Consider the following 12,878-nt stretch of genomic DNA (forward strand, 5'->3'; position numbering starts at 1 on the left):
CCCGGCCTGCGCCCCCGGCCGGCTCACCGCCAGGTCGGGCTTCGGTTTCTATATGTGTGAAATGGGACGAAATGCTCACATAGCTACCCTACTGCGCGTGGGAGCTGGAATAAAGAATGTGAAAGGGGTGGGAAACTATCAAGTAGATTATAAATGTCGCTCATTATCATTATCATTATTACTTATTATTATTAAACAAGGTGCTTATTTCATGCCAGGAACCGTACTACTACCGACCAAGGTTTCACGTCTGGCATGGAGCCTTTCCGCTCATTGTTTTAAGGTTCAAGTATAATAAAAAGTGACTAAATGAATGACGAACCATAGTTACAAAAATGGTGGTTATTTTAAATGCTTACATTGAACAAGTTCATATTTTGAACTACCCACAAATCCAATTCAAAATAATCATGCTACTCACAGGAAATTTCAGGAGCTATAACAAGTTTTAATTCAGAGCCCTTTAATTCAGAGCAGTGAGAACCTGCCCTGGGACTCAGGGGTCCCCTGGCCTGAAAACACCATCTTCTTTAAATACTGTCTGTGCTCTTCCCGGGGCTGCGTGGTCAACAGCCTTGTTTGGAGATTGTGTCAAAGGTCTCTGTGACTGCCCGGCGGCCGGTGTGGCTCGGTTGATTGGAGTTTTGTCCCATTCACCAAAAGGTGGCAGTTTCGATTCCCAGTCAGGGGACATACCCAGGTTTTGAGTTTGATCCCCAATTGGGGGCAGATACGGAAAGCAACCAATTGATGTTTCTCTCCCTCTCTCTTTCCCTTCTCTTCTAAAATCAATTTAAAAAAAGAGAGAGCTCAGCCGGCGTGGCTCAGTGGTTGAACGTTGACCTATGAACCAGGAGGTCACAGTTTGATTCCCCATCAGGGCACATGCCCGGGTTGTGGGCTCAATCCCCAGTGGATCCCCAGTGTGGGGCATGTAGGAGGCAGCCAATCAATGATTCTCTCTCATCGATGTTTCTATCCCTCTCTCTGAAAGCATTAACAAAGAAGAGCTAAAATTTAAAAAAAGAGAGAAGTATGTGTCTATCATTAAACAAACAAACAAAAAAACCCACACATAAAAACGGTCTGTGTCACTGAGGCCAGGGTTAAATGTCAACAACCAAAGGTCAACAACCCTGGGAGGTGGGCACCATCATCCCGGTTTTACAGACAGGGAAACTGAGCCGGGGAGTTGTTAAAATGAAGCACCTGAGATCAGTGAGCGAGTGGCTTGAAGCAGGCTGACATATCAGAGCGGTGGGAGCTCCAAGCCCAGCTCAGGCAAGATTTTTCAAAGCTCTCACAGACATTTTCTCACACATGCAGAATGTCAGGGCTGCGAGGACCACCCCAAAGCTTCTCTGCTTCCTCCCATTCTACTCAGGAAACATATCCAGAGAAGAGTAAGGAGCTGCCAGTGTCACAGCTACAGAAAGAGAGCTGGGCTCCCGCTTTCCACGGGGGCCTCCTCCATGTGATCAGCTCCAGCTCTGTCCTCAGGGGTGGAAGACTTCAGGGGTGTGGGGTCCTAGGTGGTCTTCCTTGGGGACAGAGGGCCGGGCGGGGTCTGTGGGTACACACAGGACTTAGAACCAGAAGGCCAGGTTGGCCCGGGGCTTCCTGTCCTACAGCTACCATTTTCTGTCTCTATGACCTTCCCTCTGAGTCCCAGTCCCTGTGGGAAGAACTGAGCCTCCTGCTGACCTCATGGGGCTGCTGTGGGATCAAATGAGATCACAAATGCGAAAGTGCTCTGTAAGCTGTAAATTGCTGCTACGCAGAAGGTGGTTACCAGCCTGGTGCCGCCCCCTTGCCCTTGTTCTACTCAATGCGTATCTTTCTGTAAAAAGAAAAGATACCAACAGCAGTTTACATGAATGATATAGGTAGATGTGTGTGTGTGTGTGTGTGTGTGTGTGTGTGTGTGTGTGTGAGAGAGAGAGAGAGAGAGAGAGAGACAGAGAGAGAGAGAGAAAGGTTTTTTTGAGGCAGTGTGACCCATGGAAAAGAGCACACATGCTGGAATCAGACAACTCCGGGTTCTGAGTTTGAATTCTGCTACTCACCAGCTCTGACCTTGATGAGGCACAATCTCTCAACACCTCTGTTGCTCATCTGTAAATTGGAGACATAATCATAAGTACATCTCAGGGTGGCTGGAGAATAGAAATAACATAATGCCACGTTCCTAGCACAGCATACAGTAAGAACTTGACAAATAGCAAAAATAAATACACGTTGATAAAAAGCCCCAGGGTTGGGAGCCCCTGGGGCTCCGATCTCACGCCAAGGCACTCACACAGCATACACACGCAAGCACACGCTAACTCATGTCTGGACTCCTTGGCTGAGTCCAAGCTGGACAGGTCAGGGTGACACAGGGAGCCAAGTAGTGGCACATGCAAGGCCTGAATCAGGTCAGCCTTGCCTACATCCATCTGCCTGCTCTAGAAACACCACCCTGCCCACTCCCCAAGCAGCCTGGGCCAGTGACTGAGCAGGGCTCAGGTCTCGTGTGTGTGTGTGTGTGTGTGTATGTGTGTGTGTGTGTGTGTGTGTGTGTGTGTGTGTGTGTGATTACACGGTTCTGAAAGTCCCTTCCTGCTCTAACCGTCGGTGGAGCCACAAGGAGGTCCTTTCAGAGGCAGCACATTCCAAGCTCCTCAGTCACTAACTCCCGCCTGTGGCTGCAGCAACGTTCCTGGCCCCTGACCTCACAGCTCCCACCCAGGGAGGCCAGGGGAGAATCCCAGGGGCTATGGGCAGGGTCTATGGGGGAGCCTGGGTGCCAGGAGGTTTGAGAGACCTGGTCCTGTCTCCTGGCAACCCTGTGAGCTGGGCTCAGTCACTTTCCCTGAGAGTCCCCATGTCGTGGAGCTGCAGACAGGAGGAAGGAGGCACTGGAGGGGGTGCTCTGCATCCAGCTGGTTCTGTCAGGGCCCCCGGGGCCTTGGAGGTGATGTTAGTTTTTCAGTTTCCATTCACTTTTAAAATGGATGTTTATTTATTTTTAAATTTGAGGTGAAAGCCACATAACATACAATTAACCATTTTGAAGTGTACGCTTCAGTGGATTTTTGTGCATTCATAATGTTGTGCAACCACCACTTCTATTTAGTCTCAAAACTTTTTTTTTCAGCTTGCCAAAGCAAGGCCTCCAAAAATAGGTTGCCTTCCCCCCAAAAATTGGAGTATCAAAACTTTTATTTATCATCCCAGAAAAACACCCCATACCCATTAACTAATCACTCCCAATCCCCCCTCCTCCCCATCACCTGTGTAACTACTATCTGCTCTGTCTCTATTGCTTTGCCTATTCTGGACATTTCATATAAACGGAATCCTACAAGATGTGACCTTTTGCATTTGGTTTCTTTCACTTAGTGTGGTGTTTTCCAGGTTCATCCATATTGTAGCTGGTATCAGCATCCTTTTTATGGCTCAATAATATCCTATTGTATGGATAACCAGTTTGTTTATTTATTCATAAGTTGATGGGCATTGGGATGTTTCTGCTTTTTGGCTTTTATGCATAATGCTCTGCATGCAAGTTTTTGTGAGGACTTGTTTCCATTTATCTTGGGTCATATGGGAACTCTCTGTTTAACCTTGTGAGGAACTGGCAGGCTGTTTTACAAAGTGATTGCACCATTTTACATTCCTACCAGCATGCAGGAGGGTTCTAATTTCTCCACATTCTTGCTAACACTTATTATTTTCCATTTTAAAAATGAAAGACTTCCTAAAGGTGTGAAGTGGTATCTCATTGTGTTTGATTTGCTTTTCCTTAAACCAGTCATGTTCCTTAATGATCAATGAACATCTTTTCATGTGCTTGCTGGGTATGATAAATGTCTATTTGAGTCATTTGCCCATTTTCGTTGTTGTTAATCTTCACCTGAGGATATTTTTTCCATTGTGGAAGGGAGGGAGGGAGGAGGAGGGTGAGAAAGAGAGAAACATGGATGTGAGAGAGACACATTGACTGGTTGCCTCTCATGCTCCCCAACCGGAGCTGGGGATGGAGCTAGTAACCCAGGTACATGCCCTTGACTGGAATTGAACACTCGACCCTTCAGTCTGCGGGCAACACTCTATCCACTGAGCCAAACCGGCCATGGTGTTTTGCCAATTTTTAATTGGATTATTTGTTTCTGTTGTTGTTGAATTTTATGAATTTTAAAATATATTCTGAGTACCAAATCCTTATCAGATATATGAACATTTACCCCTATATTTTCTTCTAATAGTTGCATAATTTTATTGAAGCTTAACATACAAGCGCACTCACCCAACATGTTCAGCTTAATGACTTTTTACATGTACGTAAATCTATGTAATTACCTCCCTGATCAAGACATATGACATTTCCAGCAGCTCAAGCTCCCTGTGACTCCCTCCCACACCCATACCCCACCCATAGGAAACCACTAGTCTGACTCCTATCACTGGAGATTAGTTTTGCCCGTTTAAAAAAAAAAAAAAAATATATACACACACACACACACACACACACTGAGCCAGAAAGGCAGGTGAAGAAATTATTTTAAAACATGATTGGCGTGGCTCAGTGTCAACCTATGAACCAGGAGGTCATAAGGGCACATACCTGCGTTTCGGGCTTGCTCTCCAGTGGAGGGCATGCAGAAGGCAGTCAATCAATGTTTCTCTCTCATCATTGATATTTCTATCTCTCTCCCTTCCTCTCTGGAATCTATTTTTTTTTTAAAGGGCCATCTTTATATTAAAAAAATTCACACAAAAAAACCCCATTATTTTTATTTTTTACTTTGCCTTATATTTTTAAATTTGCCATTTAATTTCTTCAACTGTAATCCATTTCCCTGCTTCAAGATCCAGACGCTACACAAGGGCGTGCAGTGAAAGCCTCCCTCTCTGTGCCAGTGTCTTTCGTATCTTTTTGCCCAGAAGGCAGCCTCCTCTACATCCTGTTTTGCTCCTTGTTTTTGTTTTTTTTCTTATACCTTGGAAATCCTTCCCCTAAGTACATATAGATCTTCCCCACTTACCCCCCACCAAAAAAAATCCCAATTGCTTCATTAAAATATATTTTACATTAAAAAAATCCACTTTTTAAATGTGCTGACCACGTATTTGACTTCTGTATACATCCATGTAAGCACATTCCAAGCAGATACAGAATATTTCCACCCCCCAGAAAGTTCTCTCAAGCCTCTGCAGCCCCCAGGAAAGAACTATTCTTCCACTGGGGTAGGGGTGGGGAGCAGGCTTCCTGGTAAAGGAGTATTTGAGGTTGGGGAGACATTCCTAGGGTTGGAGTCAGTGGGCACAAAGGCAAGTGGTGGTGGAAGGGGAGACTTGGATGTGCCTGTGGTCCAAGGGCGTATGGTGGAATGTGTGTTGGGACCCTGAGCTGGAAGGATAGCTGAGTGAGGCCTAAGCCAGAGGCCTTGAATGCCAGGCTGAGGAGCTGGACTTGGGCAGAAGGAAAGGAGCTGGGCTACCATCTCCCCACTCCTTCCCTGGAGTTTCCTCCCCTCACCAGCCACCTCTCCAGCCCAGGGCAGCTGGGGAGCATCAAAGACTTGGTCCCAGCCCTGGCCATCTCTGATTTGTTCCTCGATCTCAGGTCAGCCTTTTTCCCTCTGGGAGCCTCAGTTTCCCCTTCTTGCAGATTGGTGGTTTACACACTGTGATCCTTCAAACCAGAGGTTTCAGTGGAGATCCACCAGGGCAGGGGCAGGTGGGTGGGATCTTGGCCAGCACAGCTCTCGGAGGCAGTAGGGGACAACATGAAGTCTGGAGTTAGATGGCCTGAGTCCCAGCTCAGCCACTTCCTGGCTGTGTGATCTGGGCCATTCCTTTAACTTCTCTATGCCTCAGTTTCCTCATTTGTTGTTTTATATGCTTTTAAAAAATATTTTTATTGATTTCAGAGAGAGAGAGGAACATCAGGGATGAGAGAGAATAATTGATCGGCTGCCTCCTGCACGCCCCCTACTGGGGACCGAGCCCACAATACCGGCACGTGCCCTCAGACCAGAATCCAACTCCGGATCCTTCAGTACGAAGGCCGAGGCTCTATCCACTGAGCCAAACCGGCTAGGGGTCAGTTTCCTCATTTGTAAAAAGGATATGATAACGATTGTGCCTGTTTTCAGGATTGTTGTGGGAGTAAATGAGATAAGGGGTGGATGGTGCTCAGCACAGGACTGGTCAGTCAGAAGTTAGTAACTGTTTGTGAGAATTTTCTTATTTTTTGTGTCTTGTAGGCCATTTCCTCTGAATGGAGGGCATCAAGGGCTCTTCTGTCTGTGCCCAGGATGGCTCTGCCCGCTCAGCCTGACCCTCAGGTTTCTTGGAGCAGCTCCTGTTCCCTGCAGACCTGGACCTAGGGCAGTTGGGGCCTGTCACCCAGTTCTTGGGCTCTCCCTAACCTCCCAGACCTGAGGCTTCCCTCCACCCTGGGCTCCAGGGTGCCAGCTCCTGCTCTGGGCCAGGAGCGGGATGAAATACTCATCCTGGGATGAAAGGCTGCCGGGCCTGGGCTGGGCTAGTAAACCGCCCCACCCTCGCTGGGAGGACCTCTGGGCACCCGTGTAAACTGAGTCATGGGGGGCGCGGGGGTGATTCATGCAGCCTATGAGTGGGAGCCAGATGGGACAGAATTTGCCTGCCGGGGGCCCTTGGCCGTGCCTCATGGAGTCTCAGCTCCCCTCCAACACCCAGCAGGCCTCAGCAGGGCCTGGAGGCTGAACTCTGAGTGTGCATGTGTGCGCCTGGGTGTGCGTGCCTGAGAGCGTGTGGCGTCTACGGGGAGGGGCAGACAGGAAAGGGAGGTTCTGGGAGGACAGGATTAAGTTTGGAAGGGAGTCAAAGCCCTAGAGAAGAAAATTTTGGCGGGAATGCTTCGCTGCCCTCTCCTGGCCTCTGCAGGTTCAGCCGATTCCTGGCCTCCCCCAGGCCCTCCCCAGGAGCCAGCTTTCTCCCTGTAGCTTGGGAGGAGCTAGGACCCTGGGTCTTCTAGGGTTCCAGGGGCCAGAGCTGCTCAGGATGGGGACAGAGCTCCCTGCCACCGTGGTGTGTACAAGCGCTCTTGGGGGCTGTGCAGTTGGCTGGAGCATTTCTAGCCTTGACCATGGCCAAGTTACTTAACCTCTTTCTGCTGCAGTTTCCTTCTCAGTAATAGGAGGGCTGTGAGGACCAAAATGAGAACCAACTGCTTAGAGTAATGCCTGGTGCAGAGGAGGTTTGTGTATGTATTTGCTCTTACTATCTGAGCCTCCATTTTCTCATCTGAAAAATGGGTGAGGGCCCTTGTCCAGTCATCACTCTGGTTCCCATCTCTGGTGTTATCCCTAGGGAAGCTGCCCCTATGCCCGCCACCCTTCCCAACTCTGTCCCTCTGCCTGGCCTGGGGTGTTTTCATGCCCTGTCATCCAGGAAAGATGGGCTGGATGGGTTTCTGGGCCGGGTGCCCTCAGGTTACCCCTCAGTGTATGGGGGATGCATGTCAGAGAAGTGGGGAGTTTCCCTTCTTGGATGAATCAGCTGTGTGACCCAAGCCTCCGTCCCTGCCAGGGCCCCTCCCAGCAGGCAGAAGTGGGGTGCAATAGCCCTGCTGGGAAAATCCCTAAAACCTTGCCAAAGCTCTGGCTGAATAAAGCTTTCTCCTGAGTCAGTGCCCAGTCCCAGCTGGGATGGGGAGTCAGAGATTCTCCCCATTTCCTGGCCAGCCCCGTTTGACCCTCCTCCCTGGGGCTTGGGGGTTCGCAGTGCCTGCGAGAGAAGGTGGAGTGTGTGTGTGTGGGGGTTCCTCTCTCTGGCCTCAGTCATCCTTTCTGTGGTTTTATAAAAGGGAGCAGAGCACAGGGGCTTGTCCAAATTCACCCAGCCTATCCCACCCTGGACTGGGCTACTTCCTTACCCCCATGTTAGAAGGGGCCGGCCAAACAGGACAGAATGCTGCCAGCTTGAGGGGGTGGGTCATGGGGAGCCCTTGGCCTGGCAGGACAGCAATCTCCATAGTAGGCCTGGGAGATCCTTCCTGCCAAGGTCGGCTTAGTCAGTGTATTCTGTGGGCCTCAGTTTTACCAGTAAAAAATGGGAATCTTGGCCCTAACTGGTTTGGCTCAGTGGACAGAGCATCGGCCTGCGGACTGAAAGGTCCCGGGTTCGATTCTGGTCAAGGGCACATGCCTGGGTTGTGGACTCATCCCGTGTGGGGCGTGTAGGAGGCAGCCAATCAATGATTCACTCTCATCATTGATGTTTCTCTCTCTCTCTCCCCACTCCCTTCCTCTCTGAAATATATAATCTTGGTCTTAGCCCAGCCTCCCTTTCAGGTGGTTCTGAGGACCCAACCTGTGTGCTTTACAAATTAGAGCCAAGTCTTTGCTGGGCTCAACAATGCATCAGGTACTCTGGAGTTGGCAGAGTACCTGATTCATACCTTGGCTCTGCCATTTATGGCTTTGTAACCTTGAACCAATTACTGAACCTCTCTAGGCCTCAGTTTTCTCTTCTGCAAAATAGCAATAACAATAGAGTCAGGTGAGGCTTAGATGAGATAATGCATGTAAACTCAGTACAGTGCCTGGTTCATGTTATGAAGAGAATGAGGAAACTGTCCCAGACACAGAAGTAACTTGCATTCAATCACTCATTTATTCAATAATGTTGATTTGGCACTTGTGAGAGGTCAAGTTCCTGTGCTGGACAGAGGCCACTCTGAGGGATAAAGCGCAGCCACTGTTTTTGAGGGGCCCCAGACACACAGAGCTCCAGGTGGGGTGTGTGTGTGTGTGTGTGTGTGTGTGTGTGTGTGTGTGTGTGTTATAGGAGCCTGAAGTGCAGATGGATGGGGGAGGAGAAACCTCTGAGAAAATGAGCTTGTGGATCTGAGAAGGGGAGTCAGCCAGGAAAGCAGGCAAGGGTCAGGTCCACCAAGCAGAGGTGACAGCTTGTAAGCAAAAACACAGAAGTGAGGCCAGAATGTGTGCAAGAAAACCAGAGGCAGCTCATGATTCTGGAACAAGAGGGTGAAGCAGGGAGTGGAGAGATGGGGCTAGTGTAGAGCGACTGGCAGGAGCTGGATTTGGGCTGGGCACTCATCCATTCAGTTAACCCATTGTACACCATAAGTGTCTGTAGATGCAGGCAGCGGACCTTCCCCACAAACCACACGCATCTATAAAAAAATTGTTTTTCCTAAGTGGCAGCCCTGACCAACTTTAAAATCATTTTTCATAATTTTCTGCTGAAAATATTCAAGAACACCCAAATTGTGAGTAACATATTTATTTTTATAATATTCATTGCAAATTGATTTTTTAAATTAAATTCAAAATATCATGGCGTGTGGGAATGGTTTCTGTTTGGACACGTGGTAGTTAACTGGTTAATACTGTACGGAGAGGTTGTTCCAGCCAAGCACTGTGCTAGGCTCTGGGGATAGGGGTGAGATGTAGACATTGCTCCTGCCTTCACTGAGCCCACATCCTGGCCATGTGGCGTAGGGGTCAGTGGGAGATAGACAGCAATCAGGTGATTACATAAGTAACCTCTCCATCCTTGCTGCACGACAGGCGTTCAGGCAGCAGGAACAGCCGGAGGCTCAGGGCTGTGTGCCAGGGGGGGAAAGAAGTGCCAGTTGGCTCCAGTGGGGTGAGCACGGGCAGAAAGAGGCACCTAAGGGAAGCTCGGTGGTGGTGGTGGGGATTAGGTTGTGGCTGGCTCAGGAGTGTAGACTCCATATTATAGGCTGGGGAGCCACAGAAGGGCTTTGAGTAGGAGAGGGACACAGGTAGCTCTGCAGGAGAGCTGGCTGTGGCGGGACAGAGGGAGAAGTGGGAGGGGACAGGGCAGAGGCGGCAAGTTGCAATGGTTTGGGAGGAATGGGCTAAAGCAGGACCATGAGGGTGGAAAAGAGATGAGGGTGTGAAATCCTTAGTTACAGGAGAACCAGGTGGTGTTGATACTACTTGTCATCTTTGTGGGACCCCTGAGGGCCTAGCCAGGATTCCCACAAGCCTTGGCCCACGTTGGTCAAGTGCAAAGCACTGATGGTCTGAGAGGCAGGGCACCAGGCTCCAATATGTAGACCACCCAGCTCTGGGGACTTCCCAGGGCTGGGCTGAGGGGGTACTCAGACCTGGGGAAGCTGGGGTGGGGAGGAAGCTGGGGAGGGGGCCAAGGCAGCATCTCATCTCATGACTCATTCACTTCCACCCAGTCAGCCCAGTGGCATCTCCGCTCCCCTGCTCCAAATTCCAATTTGGTGAGGATGCTGGAGGCTGAGTCAGCTCCGGCACGAGAGCAGCATCCCAAGGGGTTTGCTGCTAGACACCCTGGCCTCCAACCAAAGCCAAGGCCAGGCGTGGGGTTGGGAGGGTGCAGAGCCAGGCTCAGCTACAACAGCCTCAGCCGAGTGTGTAGCCCAGCAGGCTCATGTGAGTGAGTGTGAAGAGCTCACGGTGGGTGAGGCCAGGGACCGCACTGACTGAGGAAGTAGGGACGGGGTACAAGTCCTAGCTCTGCCTGGCTCACTGCATGGCCTGAGGGCACTCCCTTGCCCTCTCGGCTTCAATTTCCTTGACCAGATTAGTGCCAACATCTCCTTCTAAACAGGTTGTGAGTGAAATAATGCACATAGAAGTGCTTTGCAAACTGTCCAGTGCCCCCGGGACGGTCGGGTGGTGGAGAGCTGAGGATAAATGGGTTTCCAGAGCCGCGTAGGGCTGTGCAGGTTGTTCTCTGCACAAGGATGTCCGGCCCATCCTCTGTTCACCAGACCATGTGATCTGACCTAGAGCTGCCAGGACCAAGAGGGTACTTTCCCTCACAGGCATACACACACCACCTGTGGATTTATGGGAAATCACTGAGACACGGATTCTAATTCTTGGGATGGAGGGAAGCAGGGCTGGCTAGACAGTCTCTCAGAGAGGTTCCCAGCCTTGGCGGCCAGGAGTATCTTATTACTGGGGGCAGTTAGGAGGGCCTAGTCAGGGCAGAGGGCCAGTCTTTCCTGGCCCTGCCTGGTCCAGCAACCACAGCAGGTAACCACTAACGGTATTTTAAAAAACACTCAAGACACAGACCCAAGCTGGGTTTTATTGAAATGCCAAGAGCAGGCACATGACAAGGTAGTGAAGGAAGGGGGGAAGGTGGTGCAGACTGTGAGGCAACAGGGAGGGTAGACCCTATGTCCATGGCCCTGGCATCCCCTTTCTTTGCCAGGGGCTGAGTGGGTACAATCAACCCGCCCTCCCTCCAAAAAATGGCATGCTCGGACCTGCAGGGCCTCTGCTCCAAGGAGGGACTGGAAGCACTAAGTTTTCTCTCTTGTGAGGGAGAAAGATAAGACGGGGAGGGATGCAGGAAGGGAAGGTAAAACCAAGGATGAGGATGGCCAAGGAGGGTTCTCCTCCTGGGGGTCTGGCCCCAGATTGTGGTCCTGGATGGCAGAGGGGAGCAGCAGCAGCAGAGTCTGAGGGTCCGGCCCTCAGAGAGCCAGAGCCTCCAGCTGATGGGGACTTAATCAGCCCTGAACAGAGGGCAGAAGTTCAAAGGGACTGAAGATGCAGGCAGTTCCAGCGTGACCTAGTCCTCAGAGCTGGGGGACTTGGCCCCCTTGGGACAGGGAGGAGGAAGACAGGAGGACGCATCCCTAGCAGGGGGCGCAGAGGGTGGTCTTCCACAGGCGGCCCCACTAAGTCAGTTCCACATTATTGGCGCGGTCCAGCACACGGGAGCCACGCGCACTGCCCCCCAGCTGGAAACGGCTCTCATACAGAGTGGGGCAGAGGTGCCAACGGTTGGCCCGGTAGATGCCCAGATAGGTGTAGACGTCAGGCTTGTAGGTGAGCAGGCACTTAACGCCTGCCGCACGGATAGCTGCATCTGCCTCCAGCACACCCAAGCGGTCCGTGAAGTCGTCCGTGTAAACACAGATGACCTGGCGCCCACCCTCCTTGGCCCGTGGGCTCACTTTGGCCACCTGAAGCCGGCCCTCGACCACGGCCCGAGCAATGCCAGCCCAGGCGTGGTCCAGCTTGAAGCCAGGTGTCAGGTGCATCAGCCACTTGCCCGAGAGCACGTGGTGGGTGATGGCCAGCTGGCGAAGGGTACCCGGGGTGATGGGCCGCCCACTGGTCTGCAGAGCCTCCCAGGCTGCTTGTAGGCCCTGCACGTCGCCAGAGTTGGGGATGTAGCCCTGCCCATAGGCTGCAATCCAGCCCACAGGCTCAGAGTTGGGTGAGCTGGGGTCCCCATAGCGGGTAACTTGGGATGGTGGGTACTTGGCTAACCAGGCATCCAGCTCGGAGGCAGGTGTGGTACGGGCATCAAACACCAACCAGGGGTCCATGTCAGCCGCCATGGCCTCGGCAGCCAGGTGCTCAGCAGTGAAGCCATCCTCACGGCCGCCTGGAGAGTCCTCCTCCTCCAGCTCCTCCCCTGGCTCTACCCTGGTGTGAGGAACCGAATTAGGGCTCATAACAGATCTGCAGCTCGCTGGGCCCTCGTGGGTGCCAGGCACCGCACCAGACACCGTGTGGCCTTGGGCAAGGCTTAGTGTCCCTGGGCCTTAGTTGCCTCATGTTTACAATGGATAACAACCGTTCCCGGCCCACAGTGCTGCTGACGATTACATGCCTGCGGTGGAAGGCGCGCTACCTAAGCGCTGGGGCTCGTGTTACCACTCCTCTCCCTGACTTCCAGGAAAACGAAGCTCACAGAGAAGAGACTTACCCAAGGTCACACCTGTAGTGAGCGACTGGGCCGAAATGTGAATTCTGGTGGGGGAGCAAGGGCCCAGCTGCACCTCCGGGCCCCGCCGGTGACGGGCAGGCGTCCGGAACGCGGGCATTAATGCGGGGCGGCGAAGGAGCCCT

At 51.6% G+C, this 12,878-nt stretch overlaps 1 protein-coding gene and 1 long non-coding RNA gene across 2 annotated transcripts in view; one reads left to right on the top strand and one right to left on the bottom strand.

Annotated features, from left to right (window-relative positions):
* Positions 1-318, top strand: part of LOC106725769 — a 1,488-nt gene extending 1,170 nt beyond the window's left edge. Inside the window, exon 2 of the long non-coding RNA XR_001361720.1 lies at positions 219-318. This is a non-coding gene — a long non-coding RNA (uncharacterized LOC106725769). The remainder of the gene's footprint in view (positions 1-218) is intronic.
* A 10,759-nt stretch (positions 319-11,077) lies between these two features.
* The window catches only part of LOC102260596 (chromosome unknown open reading frame, human C11orf68), a 2,900-nt gene continuing 1,099 nt past the window's right edge, over positions 11,078-12,878 (bottom strand). Inside the window, exons 2-3 of the mRNA XM_005864263.2 lie at positions 12,736-12,876; positions 11,078-12,452 (exon numbers count right to left, since the gene is read on the bottom strand). Coding sequence (XP_005864325.2) covers positions 11,696-12,452; positions 12,736-12,876 — 898 coding nt within the window. The 3' untranslated portion in view covers positions 11,078-11,695. The remainder of the gene's footprint in view (positions 12,453-12,735; positions 12,877-12,878) is intronic.

Source organism: Myotis brandtii, unplaced genomic scaffold (assembly GCF_000412655.1).
Source record: "Myotis brandtii unplaced genomic scaffold, ASM41265v1 scaffold187, whole genome shotgun sequence".
NCBI classification, from domain to species: Eukaryota; Metazoa; Chordata; class Mammalia; order Chiroptera; family Vespertilionidae; genus Myotis; species Myotis brandtii.